At 43.2% G+C, this 18573-nt stretch overlaps 1 protein-coding gene across 4 annotated transcripts in view; it reads left to right on the top strand.

Annotated features, from left to right (window-relative positions):
- KCNMA1 (potassium calcium-activated channel subfamily M alpha 1) overlaps positions 1-18573 on the top strand; it is a 671545-nt gene that overhangs the window by 647939 nt on the left and 5033 nt on the right. For 2 of the 4 annotated variants that reach the window (XM_081955704.1, XM_081955705.1), the window contains exons 24-27: positions 2398-2528; positions 10174-10368; positions 11500-11618; positions 13463-13687. In XM_081955704.1, coding sequence (XP_081811830.1) covers positions 2398-2528; positions 10174-10368; positions 11500-11618; positions 13463-13687 — 670 coding nt within the window. Of the gene's footprint in view, positions 1-2397; positions 2529-10173; positions 10369-11499; positions 11619-13462; positions 14445-14498; positions 18004-18573 lie in introns of those variants that run through there. The other 2 variants (XR_014175589.1, XM_081955703.1) reach the window with 2 other exon arrangements.

An 18573-nucleotide genomic window follows, 5' to 3' on the forward strand; every position in this document is an offset into this window, starting at 1 on the left:
CAAATTTCATTATACCACTCATTACTTTGAATATCCTAATTCGCCATCGCTAATCCAGCTGCCATTATCAAATTTGCCATTAGTAACATTACTTGTTGATATATGCATGGACCATCCATTCTGTCACCTATGCATCTGCCAGTGTTCTCCAGATATGCATGTGTTCATTATTCTGTCCTTATTAATCCCTGCATACACGCATATATGTGTCTCCCTGCCACCTTGCAATAGAGAGAGCAAAATAAGAAGAAAATAGAAGGAGAGAAGGGATAAGACTGAAGATGAGGTTTAGCTTGACAAAAGACAGCTGAGGTGGATGTGATAATACTCTGAGTTTATATATAATGTACAGTATGATACAACCCCAGGAAGGATGTCATGCAGGAGATCAAGGCGTCTTCTGCCAGCATGGAGAGCTTGAAATAATGGCAGAAAGATTTATTCCAGTTGAATGGGAGGGGAGAAATTCATAACCACAAGTGCAATTTGACAGTAGAACCATTTTCCCAGAGAGGTGGTGATGGGGTCACCTTTTCAGGTGTGTGCAGGTAATAGCCATTTGTCAGAGTCCTATGGTGTAAGAATTTGGAATCCTTCACTGTTGGTTCCAAAAGCCTGTCTTGTCCCTTCCAAATGGATCATGTTATGAGAAGGAACAGTCGATACAGATGGAGGAGAAAGGGAGAGAAAAGGAAGGGTTAGGGAAGGGAGGGGGAAGGAGGGAAGGGAGATACGATGGAAGGAAGGGGGAGGAAAGGAAAGAGCAATATGATGGAAGAAAGAAGGAGGAAAGAGAAGGGAGGAATGATGAAGGAAAGAACAATGAAAGGAAGAGGAAAGGAAAGAAAAAGAAAGAAAAGGAAGTAAATGGATAAAGAAGGAAAGGAAAGGAAAGGAGAAAGGAAATAAATGGATAAAGAAGGAAAGAAAAGGAAAGGAGAAAGGAAGTAAATGGATAAAGAAGGAAAGGAAAGGAGAAAGGAAAAGAAGTAAATGCATAAAGAAGGAAAGGAAAGGAAGTACATGGATAAAAAGGAAAGGAGAAAGGAAAGGAAGTACATGGATAAAGAAGGAAAGGAAAGGAGAAAGGAAAAGAAGTAAATGCATAAAGAAGGAAAGGAAAGGAAATACATGGATAAAAAGGAAAGGAGAAAGGAAAGGAAGTACATGGATAAAGAAGGAAAGGAAAGGAGAAAGGAAAAGGAGTAGATGGATAAAAAAGGAAAGGAAAGGAAATACATGGATAAAAAGGAAAGGAAAGAAAAGGAGAAAGGAAAAGAAGTAGATGGATAAAAAAGGAAAGGAAAGGAAGTAAAAGGATAAAGAAGGAAAGGAAACAAAAAGTAAGTACAGGACAGGAAAGGGAACGAGAAGAAGAAAGGGAAGATAAGAGGAAGCAAAGGAAAGGAAATCAAAGAAAAAAGCAAACAACCTAGACTCACAAGACAAGTTGAAAATAAAGCAAGAGAGGGAAGGGAAGGGAAAAAAAGAGACATCTAGTGTCTTCTACTTCGTCCCTCAAGTGTTCTTCAAAGCATCCATACAATGTCTTGTGCAGCCATTTGTCCGTCTCTTTCCCCCCTGCCCCCCGCCCCCAGCAATCTTTCAATGTGCCTTTATGGTCTCAGTGAAGGCAAATCCACTAGTCATTTTTAGGAAGCTTCCTAATATATGCCTTTGCATTCATGCCCGGGGGTATCATGTGGGTTTTCCACTGCAGCAGGTGAAACCAAAGTTGGTCTCATCTCTTGGCAAGGTGGTTAGAGGCAGATAGTCCTCAACCGATTACCACAATTGAGCCCCCAAGTTCTGTGGCTAAGCCAGATGCTCGTTAAGTGACTTTTGCTCCTGTTTTATGACCTAAAGCTGTGGAGCAAATGATTGCTGCTGTTTAAGTTAATAACACGGTTGCGAAGTGACTCTGGTGCCCCCTGTTGGCTTTGCTCCTCAGAAAGGAGTCATGTGACCCCGCAAATCTGCAACCGTCATGAAGACGAGTCCGCCGCCAACCGTCTGAAATTTGATCACTTGACCAGGGGGATGCTGCAATGGCTGTAAGGGCCAGAGGTCAATTTTTTTTCAGGGCCGTTATAACTGGGAACGGTTATAAACGAAGAGTTGAGGACTACCTGTACGCATTCTGAATAATGCTAACAAATGCCACTCTTCGCCTTCCATAAAGATGAACTAATTATTATTATTACTATTATTGTTATTATTATTATTTCCAAAATGCAGATTCCACTCACATTTTAATTCCATTCTCAGCAACATGTCAGCATTCAAGGTGTGTCTCTATCCAGGTGCTGCGTTTCTTCTTCGTGTATCTATATAGCATGTCAAAATTCTCTGCCGAGATCCACGCTGGATAGAGACATGTTCTCGTTTTCTTTTCAGTAAACGATTCTAATGTTCAGTTCCTGGATCAAGATGATGACGATGATCCTGACACAGAACTCTATCTCACCCAGCCTTTCGCCTGCGGAACGGCCTTCGCGGTTAGTGTCCTGGATTCCCTCATGAGTGCGGTAAGCATCAATCTTTCCGTTGTGGTGGAGATCCTAAGAATGAGACTGTAGTTTCAGCTGTGGGTCTGCGTTCTCTCTGGGGCCATCTTATAAGAGAACCCAAGGGTGCAATTCAAAAGGCACTGGACTTCCTTAGGTTTTGGATTTTTTTCCCCTTCAAAGCATTTTACTACTCATCCAAGGAGCTTCTTTGGTTCTGATTGAATGGTGAATAGAAGGACGGATACATAGGTGGATAGATAGATGATAGGTGGATGGATCGATGAGAAGGATAGATAGATAGATAGATAGATAGATAGATAGATAGATAGATAGATAGATGATAGATGGATGGATGGATGGATGGATGGATGGATGGATGGATGGGGGAGGGATGGATAAATAGATATGGATGGATGGATGGATGGATGGATGGATAGATAGATAGATAGATAGATAGATAGATAGATAGATAGATAGATAGATAGATAGATAGATAGATAGATACCAGTGTCTACATAGATGGTCCTCAAAACAGCCGCATTTCAATTCAGAGATACAGTATTATCTAGAAAGTCGGAGGGATTATTTTCTATGGCATCTCCCCAGTTAAAGAGAGATAGTCATGCTTTATAATCCCATAATTCTATAGAGGTTACAAAACACAATCTCTCTTATTGAGTTCCAAGCACAGTTGATGAAAATGAAAATAAGTAAAATAGAAAATAATCATGTAAACCAAAATGAAAAGCAAAAGCAGGCAATGGAGAATTGCTAGGATTGCAAGAGAAAGAGGAGATAGGAAGAGACAGAAGCACTGAAGAACATCTATGGAATAATATAAACAAGGAGAGGTTGAATTGCTAGGACTAGAATGTAGAGGAAGAAGGTCTCCTTTGAGTTAAACTATCAAATGTCACAGAATGTAATTCTTCCTTCAGAATCCTTGAAATGCCTTGGGGTGTGTGTGTGTGTGTGTGTGTGCATGCATACATACATTATTGCAGTCAGAAGCATAAATCAATTAACATATTTTTTAAAATATTAGTTGACAGGCTCCATAAAATGACAAGACGTATATCGCTGTTCCCTGCTGTTGAGACACATTACCATCTGATAAACCTCTCTCGGACTTATTTATGGCAATATAATAAAATACATTATAAATTTGTGTGGCAGATTTATATCTTATAAACGATCACTTTTCTGGTTCTGTTGAGAGATCTGTTTTTGGGATGTCACCGATGTTGAAATAACGACCTTAGTTTTGAACTGTCTGCATGCAGAGTCCCATTCTCTCTACTGAACTTCATAAAGACCATTTCTTGTCACAAAACAGAAATTCCTCCAAGAACAAGAGAGGCAGATCCAACTTCTAATTTCCACTTTTCAAGTGGAGGAGGAGTGTCCTTCCTGCCAGAAAAGCAGCCTAGATCTGGATGGATAGCATGGATATAGATATTCCTTAACAACTTAATCATCTTCTCATTCGTGTTTTGGAATCCCTTATTCTTTCTTCACTAGAGTCTTCTGTTCTATTTATTGCATGCTTGGAGGTTATTTGCACATGGGATATAGTGATCCTATAGATTTGTATATCAATCATCTTGGGGCAAAAACCAAAGAGTATTCTTAAACTTCAAGAGTTAAGAAAGATCCACCTGGAATTAAAGAGGAATTCCCTAGCAGTGAGAACAATCAATTGGTGGAATGGCATGCCTCCAAAAGTTATGGATACTTCATCACTGGAGGCTTTTAAGAAGAGACTGGAGTGGGCACCCACCTGTCTGAAATGGTATAGGGTCTCCTGCTTGAGCAGGGGATTGGACTGGAAGACCTCCAAGGTCCCTTGCAGCTCTATTCTGATTCTAAATCTCTGAAGAAATTCCCCCAAACCTGTCTTTTCAACGATTTACAAAAGGAAATGTCACCTCCAGGGATGGTATTCACTTACTTTCACAAATGTGAGTGCACACACCCCGTCCACAAGAAATCAACGCCTAACCTTTTCTATGTTGTTGTTCAACACACAAACAAATCAACTGTGTGAACCAGGCTTAAACATCAGACAGGATTGGGTACTGTATGAGGAAGCGTTTTCTGGTCAGGAGGGATTACTCTAATTTCTGGGGATATTTTCACCATTAGACCTAGAGTTGATGGTGTGGTCAGACCAAAACTTCAACAAAATCTGGCCACTGATGATGCCAGTAAAATACTATTGACACACGCAACCGGAATGTAGAATTTCTAGAGAAAAGAAGGACCGGGGGTGACATGATATCAGTCTTCCAGTATTTGAGGGGCTGCCACAAAGAAGAAGGTGGTCAACTTATTATCCAAAGCACCAGAAGGCAAGACAAGAAGCAATGGATGGAAACTAACCAAGGAGAGAAGCAACCTGGAATTAAGGAGAAACTTCTTAAGAGTCAGGACAATTAACCAGTGGAGCAGCTTGCCTTCAGAAGTTGTGGGTGCTTCATCCCTGGAGGTTTTAAAGAAGAGACTGGACAGCCATTTGTCTGGAATGGTCTAGGGTCTCCTGCTTGAGCAGGGCATTGGACTAGAAGACCTCCCAGGTCTTCCAGTATTTGAGAGGCTGCCACAAAGAAGAGGGAGTCAACGTCTTCTCCAAAGCACCAGAGGGCAGGACAAGAAATAATGGTTGGAAACTAATCACAGAGAGAAGCAACCTGGAATTAAGAAGAAATTTCCTAACCGTGAGGACAATCAACCAATGGAACAGCTTGCCTCCAGAAGTTATGGGTGTTCCATCACTGGAGTTTTAAAGAAGGGACTGGACAACTACCTATCTGAAAATATATAGGGTCTAATGCTTGAGCAGGGGACTGGACTAGAAGACCTCCAAAGTTCCTTCCAGCTCCATTCTGATTGAAGGTGAGAAGCATGAATCACAAACATCTTGAATGAATGATTTGGGAATATGTGAATTTGGTTGAGCTGGAATGGAGAACCATAACTCACCTGTCCATTTGCTTATTCAATTTCTATGACTGTCCAACTCAGCCAAGTGACCCTGAATGGCCATACATTATATATTCAGGGCAGGTTATTCTATAAAAGGAATGTTGCAGCAATATCCTCAGAAGGAACATTTCTAAATAAGTGCTTGGATAGGAATCTGATAAATGATACGATCCTATTTATTAAAATTAATGACTGTATGATTGACTGACTGCAGATACGGGAAAGAGGGCATTTGTTCTGGCCCAGCCTTCACAGAAGCAAATAACAAACTCCTCGCAAAGAAAAACCCCTCTTTATTTACCTCTTGCGAATTAATTGCATTCACCAACTGAAAGTCCAGGCAAGAATCCTGCAAGGAATTAACTGCAGCAGGAGACCTTATCAGTTCAGTACAATAATTGCAAGGCTGTGAACTCCCAGCCGAAAGGCTGCAAATTAAGTTCTGGCAAGCAGTCTTTGTGGCACGAAACACAATGAGAAAAATCTTCAGAAATACGAACTGTTGTCTCTTACGACAACCATTCCCCCTTCTTTCTATTTATTCCCCAGCCAGGGAGGGGCCATTCAGTGTCCACTTTTGTTTTACTTCCCAAGTCGAGTCCTTGTCCTCCGTTGTTCACCTCTCCTAACTGCTCTCTGCATACGTGCATCTGGAACAGGCCCCAGCTCTTCTTCCTCCTCACTCATCTCAGCCTCCAAAGGCAGCTGCCTCTCCGGTGGCTGGGAAATGTCAGAGGGCCCTGTCTCTATCTCTGCGTCAGACACTGAGCATCCATCAGAGCCTTCCCCCGGCCCCAGAACTGACCCAAGTTCTTCCCCAACCTCCTCATTGTCCGAGTCTGCCGCCAGCTCTGCTGGCAGTTGGCAGGCCGCAACAGTATTGAGAAATGCCACTTCAGATTGCAAGAGACACTAATTGAAACAGAGAAAAAGAACAGCTAATGGATGATTGCAGTGTAAATATCAGAGAAACAAAGAACCCAAGGCAAGGATGGTTTGAATTGGGTAAAGGTCCAGAGAGTTTTAAAAAAGAGAATTTCTTGTTTATTGCTAACACCTGTTTCAAGACACATAAACACAGATTCTACATGTGACATCACCAGACATGCAACATTGGAATCAAATTGACTACATAATAGGAAACAGAAGACCGAGCAGTGTAATCCAGTCAGCCTGCATACTTACAGGTGCATTGGAATGGAATGGACTGTGAATTATTGGTGTCAAATATGTGGGTTAAACGTGGGAAAGTGTAAACAAAGTCACCTGCGCCAAGATTTGACCTAAAATACCTAACAGTCAGAATTTCAGATCAAGGTAAGGAACAGATACAGTGCATTTCACATATACAAAAGAGAAGCCCAGAAGTCACAGGATGAGGTAAAAGTAAGGAAAAACAAAACAGTTAAAAAAATTGCACCTTCCTCGAATTTCAGAGAAAGAGAGAAAAGTGTCTTTCAGCTATCGTGATGCCCAGTGAAAGACAAAAGGAGAAACACAAAGGAGAAATATAAGAAATGAATTCAGACTTCAAGTGCCAACCTGGAAAATCACGAAGGCATCAAGAATATCAACGTATAAAAAGATAAGGAGGAAAATGGGGATTTTGTTTAAGGGAGATCAGAGGAATCAAAGAAATCTACACTTAACGTGGGCTGTAGTAACCATGGATAGGATCAAAAAGATTGAAGGGAGATGGAAAGACTGTCCTGAAATCCTCTTATGATGGCTTAATGGACTGATGGAAATTTTGTGAAGAGAAAATGAGGGGGGGGGCAAGAGGTAGGTAGTTAGGTAGATAGTTACATAGATACGTAGATAGATGATGGATGGGGATAGATGATAGATAGATAGATAGATAGATAGATAGATAGATGATAGATAGATAGATAGATAGATAGATAGATAGATAGATAGATAGATAGATAGATAGATGATAGATAGATGATAGATAGATAGATGATAGATAGATAGATAGATAGATAGATAGATAGATAGATAGATAGATAGATAGATGATAGATAGATGATAGATAGATAGATAGATAGATAGATAGATAGATAGATAGATAGATAGATAGATAGATAGATAGATAGTGGGTGGATGGATGGATGGATAGATAGGGAGAGAGAGAGAGATGGATGGATGGATGGATGGATGATGGATGGAGATAGATAGACGGATAGACTAAGATGATATTATGATTATACCCCTGAGGCTCAAAGACACTGTTCAAAAATGGAATGTTGACTCAACAGTAAAGACTGAGACAAAAATGCACATTGTCCTCATTTCCATTTAATTTGTGTGTGTGTGTGTGTATACATACATACATATGTGTGTGTATGTGTGTGTATGTGTGTGTATGTATGTATGTATATACTGTATGTATCTATCAGGGGTGGGGTGCAGTAGGCACTACTGCCGGTTCGGTTGTGTGTGTTCTGCATCTGGGAAACTGCTTCAGGGGTGTGGCAGGCCTGGGTTGCTGCTGCCAAACCACTACCAGTTTTTTTATATACATGCACACACACACACACACACACATGCAGGTCTTGGCACATTCGGGTTTTTTTCTGTGTAGGATTGACAATATCTTGGTGACATTTCGACGAGATCACACTCGTCATCTTCAGGCTGGTGCCTTTGGTTTTGTGCGAGCAAAGCGTGATCGGAGCTTCCGTTTTTCTATAAATATAGGTGGGAGGGGTGTGGAATGTTGGCTTTGTTGCTTTAAACGGATTGGTTGGCTGTGTTGTCCTATCTTGATTGGTTGATAGGATTAATGTTTGGTGAGAACGGAATAAAAATGTTGTCAAGAACATAATATTTAAGGATATTTCTATGAAAATGAACATCAGAATAGTTAAGGTGATGGTCTTTACATGGTAATTAAAGTTGTGGGAGCTGGACAGCAAAAAGGAGCTAGATATACCATATTTTTCGGAGTATAAGATGCACCCGAGTATAAGACGCACCAAGGTTTTGAAGAGGCAAATTTTTTTTTAAAGTTTTTGCACTCTGCACACCTCCCAAAATGGCCCATTTTTCGCGAAAACAGGCCCATTCTTTTTCAAAAAAGGGCATGCATAGCCTTTAGGAGGCTTGTAGAGGGCTCCGGGGGGGGGGGTGTGGCCCAAAAACGAGCAAAAAACGGGTCCATTTTTTGTCCCCAAAAGGGCATAGATGGCCTTATGGAGGCTTTCACAGAACTCCGGGGGGCTGGGGGGGAGGGCACAATTGACCAAAAATGATCCATTTTTTTGCTCATTTCTGCCCTTCCCAGCCCCCAGGAGCTCTCTGAAAGCTTCCTAGAGGCTATGCACTGCTATTTTGGTGAAGGGGGCAGGGTTTCGAGAGGCAAAAAATGCTGTATTGAGTGTATAAGATGCAGCCAGATTTTCAACCTCTTTTTGAGGGAAAAAGGTGTGCCTTATATTCCGAAAAAGACAGTAATTCAATTACAGATTTGTATCCTACCTGTGTCAACTCAGAAAGTTGAGACTGCTCCAGGAAGTGTTGACCAGGGATGGTATTCACTTACTTTCCCTACCAGTTTGCAAAGTGAGCAAGTGCATCCCTCCACGCATGCGCTCGCACTTCCACGCATGCACTTAGGTTTGAAAACGTGCCTAAATAGGACGGCATAGTGCCGGGGTGGGGTGTCGCCCCACCCGTGATTTCCACTACCAGTTCAGTTGAACTGATCCAAACTGGCTGAATACCACCTCTGGGGTTGACATAGTTCAAGTGAGGTGAACTGATCCAAACCCGGCTGAATACCACTTCTGGGGTTGACACAGTTCAAGTGATTACCCCAGGACTGCCCCAGGAAGTGTTGACACAAGATCAAGGGAGGTACTCATACTTCCCTTGATCTCAACCCTGACAACTCCTGTAATATAATGTTTTGCAGAATGCTTTGAGAAGATATGGTTCACGTCAGTGGTGGGATACTCCAGTACGCCACAGTACGGTGCTCCGGAGAGTCCACCCGCCTGCCCGCTCTCCTTACCTCTATTTGAGCTGACCGGGGCATTTGCACACATGCACGGAGTGTACGGTGCCTGCGCAATGCTCCGGCGAGCACCTGGAGCATTGTGGGCGGTGGGTACACATACGCACTCTGCGCAGGTGCATGTGATGGATGCCCGGCACTGTTGCAGTGTACCAGTTGCAGTAGGAGCCGGAACCCACCACTAGTTCATGTAATCAGGAATGACACCCAAAGCACTGAGGAATATTAGTGACAAATATTTTTTTAAAAAAAGGCAAGCTGGGCTCTATGATCTTTAAATGGGGTCTGGACTTTGCAATGGGGGGCTCCTCCAGGCTGCTATTAGACATGAAGGCCATGAGAAGGAAGGCAGTTACAGGACCTGCAATTATAGGGAACATGCATGATTTACATTTCTGTACTTTAATCAAAATCAATCCTGAGTTAGATACGTACAAACACCGAGACAGAAAGAGAGAGAGACACACACATACACATAGCAGTGGGAGGTGAGGACAAATCCAGTGGAAGCTTAATAAGGCAAAAGAAAATAGAGTAATTGGGGTCTCCTGTCTGTGTATTTGCAGAGGGAAATTATTTGAAGAGACAGCCAAGAACTTTGGTGCAGAAAGGGGCCTTTAAATGGTGTTTGCTTAAGGAGGCATCTTCTTATCCCCACAGACGTACTTCAATGACAATATTCTCACCCTGATACGGACTTTGGTGACGGGAGGGGCCACGCCAGAACTGGAGTCCCTGATCGCTGAAGAGAATGCGCTCCGGGGCGGCTACAGCACCCCACAGACGCTGACCAATAGGGACAGGTGCCGGGTGTCTCAGCTGGCCTTGTTGGATGGACCTTTTGCAGACCTTGGGGTAAGGTCCTCATGAGCGAGCCAAAGAAGCTATGGAAGATTGGCCTGAGACGATCCGTGGGATGGGTTAGGGCAAAGCGACGAATACATTTCATTCATTGATATGAATGTGAATCTGGCAGGCTGAATAGTAATGGATTCCTGTAATCAGAACAAATGGATGACTTAGGGAAGTTGGAAAGTTTGATGTATAAAATGTTTCCTCCTCTTCCTTCCTTCCCTCCCCTTCCCCCTTCTTCCTTCTTCTCCTTCTCTTTTTCTTCTCCACCTTCCTTTCTCCTCCTTCTCTTGTCTTCCTCTTCTCCACCTTCCCTTCTCCTCCTGCTTCTCTTCCTCCTCTTCCTCCTACTCCTTTTCTTCTCCACCTTTCCTCCTCCTTCTCTTCTCTTCCTCTTCTCCACCTTCCCTCCTCAGCCTCCTTTTCCTTCTCTTCTACACCTTCCCTCCTCTTCCTCCTCTTTCTCTTCTCCACCTTTCCTCTTCCTCCTCCTCCTGCTCCTGCTCCTCCTCCTCCTCCTCCTCCTCCTCCTCTCTTCTCCTTCTCTTCACCTTCCCTCCTCCTCCTTCTCTTCTCCTTCTCCACCTTCCCTCCTCCTCCTCTTCCTCTTCTACACATTCCCTCCTTGTCCTCCTCCTCCTCCCTTTTCCCAGAGCAAGGTGAAACAGTCCTGTCCTATGACATCATCTTCTCCCTGCTAAAATCCAAACTACCTTCATGACCATTGACACCGTCACCAAATGAAGCTGTTTCCAAGATTAGAGCAAGAAAGCCAATGTTGCGTGTTCTTAATCATTCCAGATTGCATTGTTCTTCATTTGTGGGAGCAGCTGATCTGCGGATCCCAAACTTGGGAGTTTATTTCAAATAAGACTGGCGTTCCCATTTCCAGCACTTTGATTGTGGTTAGGGTTGTTGTGCACATATTTATTAGCTGTACCAAGATTAAACATGTAAAATGAGAGAGTTCCTTGAGGAATTGTCTCTCACTTGCAGCGGATTCCCTTACACTTTCTTTGGCAAAGAACTATCGATTTAAATTATTTCCCTCATGTTCCATGTCATAGTGATAACTGAGAGGGTGGGGAATAACATTTCTTTTATGTATTTGTTTGTTTGCTTATTATTTCCTAGGATGGCGGTTGTTATGGAGATCTATTTTGTAAAGCTTTGAAAACTTACAATATGCTCTGCTTCGGAATATACCGATTAAGAGATTTCAACTCAAGCACGCCTAGCCAATGCACGAAACGGTATGTGCCAACTTTGGGGGGCCTGATCCTTGTTATTTTAAATGTTTCCAAGCATTCATTAAGTGGGCTTGTTCTTTTTATAACCCAGAAAACAGTTATTCAATAGCTGTACCTTTGTTAGCACCAGATATCTTCTTGCTTCTCCACAGAAATAAATAGAAATAGACAACTGCTTTAAAAACATTCTGTGTTCGATAGGACCTGCAAACCAGAACATTTTGATTTCCCACAATTCTTTCTGGAGTGAGATGTTGAAAGGAAAGTGTTCTGACTTAGGCTTCCCCAGCAGCATGAAGCCGAGTCCTTGTCCCGATAAATCCCTTTTATTTAATTTACAGTGAATTCCTCTCCAGCAAAGTCTTTCCTCTCCCACAGTCTTTCAAGATAGTTCACAATTACCGAACTTGATCAGGCTTGGAGAGTGGCCAGGCTGATATCTTTCAGACGCTGCAATGCTTGGCAAAAATGCAGGAATGAACTAATTGTCTCCTGCAAACACCCCTCCCCTTTCACTCCTCTTTTATTCCCTGTGGGAGGGGCCATTCACCATCCCACCTGTGGCCGTACTCCCAAGTTGACCCTTGTCCCTTAGCTGTTCCCTTTGTCTGGCAACTCTGTGCTTGCGCACACTGGGAACAGGCTCCAGCTGTTCCTCTGCCTCAGTGACGTCTGACTCCGAAGGCAGCTAATAACTGTCAGACACCCCTGGCCCCATCTCTTCCTCCAACACAGAGCACTCATCAGAGCCTTCCCCAGACTCCAGGACTGGCCCATGTTCCTCCCCAACCTTCTCACTGTCCGAATCTGCTGCCAGCTCCACTGGCCGCTGGTGGGCCACAACAAAAAGTGGAGAAATGGGGCAAACCCAGGGTGTTGGTTACCACCTATAAAGCCTTTTATGACAGGGGATCAGCCATTTCCCCCAAATAGGTTTCATCCATCCCACTTGCTCCAGCAGGAAAAGCCTACTTTGGATCCTGTCTGCCAAAGAACTTTGAGTCTCCTGCTGGAGGTGAGCGCTGCCTCAACAATTTTGGCCTTCTGGAAGAGCCTCAAGCGGGTCTCTGTTGGTTGGCCTTTGTCCCAATAGGCTGGTGGTGGCTGACAGAGTTACTTCTCCTCTTGGTTTTATTTAATTTTCATAATTTTAAACATTTTGTATTATCTTTTAAAACGTTTTATTATTCTATGAGCTGCCCAGTCGCTGCAACAGTGAGATGGGCAGAGGAAGGAAGGAAGAGATAGAAATAGAAGGAAGGAAGGGGACACACACACACAGAGAGAGAGAGAGAGAGAGAGAGAGAGAGAGAGAGATACTATAAACTTTTTTTTGTTCTGATGGACATTTTTGGCTGGAAAGTCATAGATTTTGGAAAATCATAAATGCCATGTTAGAAATGAGGAAGGAAGGAAAGAGGGAGGGAAGGGAGGGACAGACAGAGACAGAAGGAAGGGAGGGAGAGAAAGAAAGAGAAAGAAAGAAAGAAAGAAAAAGAAAGAAAGAAAAGGGGGAAAATAATTCATATACAACTCAGAATCAATGAAGCTAATGAAAGAGAAGCATAACAGAATAAAAACCGAATATCAGAATTACAGAATAATGGAGCTGGAAGGGACCTTGGAGGTCTTCTATTACCATTTCAGAGAAATGGCTGTCCAGTCTCTTCTTGAAAGCCTCCAGGGATGAATCAGCCACAACTTCTGGAGCCAAAGGCCGTTCTGCTGATTAATTGTTCTCGCGGACAGGACATTTCTCTTGAGTTCTAGGTTGAATCTCTCTGCGATAAGTTTCTATCCATTACTTCTTGTGTTGTTGTTTTTCTTCTTCTTCTTTTCTTTTCCAGTTTTGTTATAGCCAATCCACCTTATGAATTCGAGCTGGTGCCGACGGACTGGATCTTCTGCTTGATGCAGTACGACCACAATGCCGGCCATTCTCGGGCGAGTCTCTCTCACTCTTCCCACTCTTCTTATGCGTCTAGCAAGAAAAGCTCTTCGGTCCATTCTCTGCCGGCTACGGCGAATCGACAGAACCGCCCAAAGTCCAGGGACTCCCGGGAAAAGCAGAAGTACGTGCAAGAAGATAGACTCTGATCCATGTCTCTCCTCTCCCTGTGTGTGAAGCTGTATCCGCCACTCATTCTTTCCTAATTGGTGTGTCCAATAATTAGCTTCCCCCTGTTCTCCTCGGCTTTCCCCCATGGATCCCCCATTTTATACACATACGTATGACAGTGTGCATGTGGTTGTCATTTTTATTTTGATACCATGAAACCCTTTTCAAGCACAACAGCAATCAAGCAGATGGACCAAAACCTCATTGACGATTGCAGAGTGGATTTGATAAAGAGTGAAATGCTAAATAGCACAGCGATTTTTCCTCTCCAAGTGATATAACGGATTTTGGGTTGGTTTTTTTTTTTTTTTTTTAAGAAGTCAACTCCAGAAATAAACTTACCTAAGGAAAAGTGTAAGGGACACGGCAGCTCAGTGGCAAAGACGCCGAGCTTGTCAATCAGAAAGGTTGGCAGTTCGGCGGTTCGAATCCCTAGCGTAGCGGAATGAGTTTCTGTTACTTGTGCCAGCTCCCGCCAACCTAGCAGTTGGAAAGCACATTAAAAAATGCAAGTAGAAAAATAGGGACCACTTTGGTGGGAAGGTTAGAGCGCTCTGTGTGCCTTTGGCATTGAGTCATGTCGGCCACATGATCACAGAGACATCTTCGGACAGCGCTGGCTTAGAAATGGAGATGAGTACTGCCCCTAGAGCCAGAAACGACTAGCACACCTGTGCGAGGGAACCTTTACCTTTGAGGTAAGAGTTGGAGTGGGGAGAGAGAGAGAGAGAGAGAGAGAGAGAGAGAGAGAGAGAGAGAGAGAGAGAGAGAGAGAGAGAGAGAGAGAGAGACTTCACAATCACACACATAAAGGCGGGATTCTCCCAATGGAATCATTTTGCAAGCATTAGTGAAACCTACCAGGGAGATGAGAAAACTCAATCTCTTGGGCTGCAGGTAGCATGTATCTTACACACCATTGTTGTTGTTGTTTTTCTCCATAGTCTTACACACATGCTGTTACACTAAAGCAATGTTAGCTTTATCACTTCTTTCTTTTAGTACCCAGAAATGGTTAGGGATGTCGTTTTTCCCATTGTAGTGATTTAACCTTTTTTGTTTTTTAGATTAAAAAAAAATCTGCTTGCATATTAAGTCCCATCTAGCCTACCAGACGAACAACTATCTTTTCTGTCCCTTTTTGACATCCGGGATGTAGTGCAACACACAATTCATAAATATTGAATGCAACTCATTAGGATATTCCTTCCTGAGACTTTGACTTCTAATAAAAGGTGCATTTGTCACCTGGTGTACAAAATAGATGAGGTAAAAGCTTCTTCACATAGCAAAGGAGCATACATAGAATATTCAACACGGAGAGGAAAGTTTTCCTTAATTGAAGCAACGTTCCACAGGAGATCATTTTTTCTCTCTCTCTCCCTGCTTGGAGATTTTTAATTTAGTGCTGTCAATACCTCAAGGAAGACACACAACTTGAAGAAAAGGTGGGACCAGGCCTTAGCTAATAGGCTTGGCAAGCCTGTTTGACAGTGAAATTTACAGGTAGTCCTCCACTTACAGCAGTTCATGTAGCGATTGTTCAAAGTCAAAAGGGCACTGGAAAAAGTGACTTACGGCCATTTTTTTCACACTTACAACCTTTGTAGCATCCCCACAATCACGTGATCAAAATTCAGATGTTTGGCAACTGGTCTGTAGTTACAACCGTTGCTGTATCCCAAGGCTTTCTGGCAACCTTCTGACAAGCAGAATGAATGGGGAAGCCAGATTCACTTAACGGCCGTGCAACTAGCTTACCAACTGCCGTGATTCACTGAACGACTGGGGCAAGGAAGGTCATAAAATGGGGCAAAATCCATTGGACAAATGTCTCGCTTAACAACAGAGATTTTGGGCTCCATTAAGGTCCAAGGTCGAGGATTACCTGTACCAGCTGATTTTAAAAGATTAAAAAGAACCCACCAAAGATGTTGCCTTATAGGTCTTTACTTTGGTAGCCACTCTAATAGATTTGGCAAATCTTGCTTCCTTATTGAGAGTTTAAACTAAGTGTTAAATTCAACAACCGTTACAAGTATTTCCAAACTCAGGAGTCTTTGATTTTTGGAGCCACATCTTTCATTTTTGGAGCCACGCCGAAGATTTGTTTCTCTCTGTCACTCAAAAAATAATTCACTTCCAGAATAATAGGTGTCCATTTGTAATCCTAGTGTGGCTGTTTTCTTGCAGACATGATGATGTTACCTAGTTAGGTAATGAAACATCTGCAAGAAAGCAACCAAGTTCGGAGAGCACCCAACAGTCATCTTCCTCCTCTTCCTCTTCCTCTTCCTCCTCCTCCTCCTCCTCCTCCTCCTCCTCCTCCTCCTCCTCCTCCTCCTCCTCCTCCTCCTCCTCCTCCTCCTCCTCCTCCTCCTCCTCTTCTCCTTTCTCTGGTCCACAAACCTCACCTCCTTCTATCACTGAGGATGTTACGTAGTTGGGTAAGGAAACATCTACAAGAAAACCACCAAGTTCAGAAAACACCAAGGATCCCACAGTCCTCCTCCTCTTCTCCACAAAGCCCATCCCCTTCTATCACTGATGATGTTACCTAGTTGGGTAATGAAACATCTACAAGAAAACCACCAAGTTCAGAGAGCATCAGGAACCCCACAGTTCAGCTCTGAGCCACAAATCTTCTCTTCTATCATGGCATATTTTTCTTAATAGGGCCCCTAGCCTCCTTGTCCTTCAACTGCTCTCATACTTGTGCAAGTTGGAGATGCTTTGTAGATTGCGCCTCACTTGCCAATTAATCTGGCGGCATGATTGGCGGCATGCACATGTGCAAACAACACTGCTGCATAATTCTTCCCTGTTGCCATGGGCATATTTACAGGCCATGGGGCATGTTCCCCCTCCCTTTTTTGAGGCTGTCTTACTCTTTAGTCCTTCTTGCAATATGCTGATATTTTCTACAAAAGCATTTGAGAAAACCATGGTCTCAAAACATAGACATGACAAACTCTGATATTTCACAGTTCTCGGCACAGCCATCCCAAAATCCAGTGGTGGAATTATCATCCGGTTCAGGCCGGTTCAGGTGAACCGGTTGTTAAATTGCTGGCTGGCCCTGCCCCGGCCCTTCCGGGAGTCCCCGCATGCCCCGTTTTGGCTCCCAGATAGGTGCGGAGAGGCCTACTAGGCCCAAAATAGGCGGCGTGGCGTGGCACCGAGTGCTCCCAGGGGGGTGCAATAGGCCAAGTGCTGTCTGCCCACCATATCCACACCCACCCAGCTGGTCATTAGCACAGAGAACAAGTTGTTAAATTATTTGAATCCCACCACTGCCTAAACTCCAAATATATTTCCTCGTTGCTCTTATTTTGTGTGTTGGAACATTAGGAAAGACCCCGACCAAGCTAACTGCTATGGCAGTCCATTTATTGGTGACTTGTAGGAATGGACTCCAAATGGAACACTGAAGAGGTTATGTACATCCGCACTGCACTTTGAAATTCTGTACCACTTTTTTTACCACCACCACCCTTCAGTGCAGAATGTGCATCCTTTGCAATTCTACAATTCCTTCCCTCCCTTCTTTTCTTTTGGTAGAGAGAGCTAGTTGTTCGCCTCGCATGTGTTCTGTGTGTTTTAGACAGTTGTATATTGGGGCTAGGAAGAGTTGCTAGCAACCGTAGGCATCCCCTTCCCTTCTGCTTCTCCCAAAAGCATGTTGATGGTTAAAGCTTGCTGTGTGAATTGACAACGAAGCCAAGCACTTTTACTGACAACCTCTGGTTTAATCGCAATGAGATACATCGCACGATCGCACAAACACTTCCTACTTTTTGACGATTTGGGAGATGCGATTGCTGGAAATCGTGTCAGATTCCTATTCTTCCTCTCCTTCTAAGCATCCGTATTCCAGTCCCAACTGGAAAGCAATATTGCAGTCCTCTTCTACCAATCTTAAATTAATGCACTTGTGTATATATGTACATGTACATTTTTTGGGGGGGGGAGGAAACTGCCCCTCCTACCCCCCACATTGCCATTAGGCATTTCCTTAAAGACTGCCAAGGATGTGCCAGTTAAAGTGCTCAGTGGGACATGTGACAGTTTAAATGCCTTTTTGAAAACTTACGTAGCTTATATACTTCTCTTCCTAAAGTGCCACAAGGATGAATAGGATGGGTCAAGGTATGATCACCGCTGGTTCTGCATGAGCTAGACAACCGCTATGGGTTTTTTTTTTTCCCTTCTCCAACTTTGTCCTTGTGAAAACTTGTGACACATTAAAGACCACCTTACCAACCTCAATTCAGTTTTGATTTGTATTTTGTTTTCGTTTACTTCTCTTTTGGTTTCCCTCTTCGGTTTTGGGTTATTTGCTGCTTTTATTCTTTCTGCCTTATTTCTAAACGTAGAGTAAATTAGCTGACCTGTTGCCATTGACTATATATATATATATAGTCCGTATATATAATTCCTTTTGTTTCTAAATGTTTTCATCCGCTTGCATTTCCAGCTGCACATGTCTTTGTACTAGCTATTTAGACGATGGGTAAAATTGTGTCCCCATGATTCTATCCTGTCCTGTCTGTTTCCCCTCTCCTATCCCTATATACTGTATGTCCACCGCCACCCATCTTCCCTTTCCTATTGATGAGATTGATGTGAAATTATGCTGGTCTTCTTTGGCCCCTGGACCTATTTTTCTTTTCTGCGAATGCTTTACCCTGTTTCTGCCAACTAAGGAATTGAGTGTTCGTATGAAAGCACTTTCCATGTGCATTTGAGAACCAAAAAGGGGGGGGCAAGTTCATAAAGGGCTCAAAACGGAGATGATCACGGCTAATCTGTTGGTTTGGGAAGGCCGATGGACCAGAA

The sequence above is a fragment of the Natrix helvetica genome, assembly GCF_964273705.1.
Source record: "Natrix helvetica genome assembly, chromosome: 5".
NCBI classification, from domain to species: domain Eukaryota; kingdom Metazoa; phylum Chordata; class Lepidosauria; order Squamata; family Natricidae; genus Natrix; species Natrix helvetica.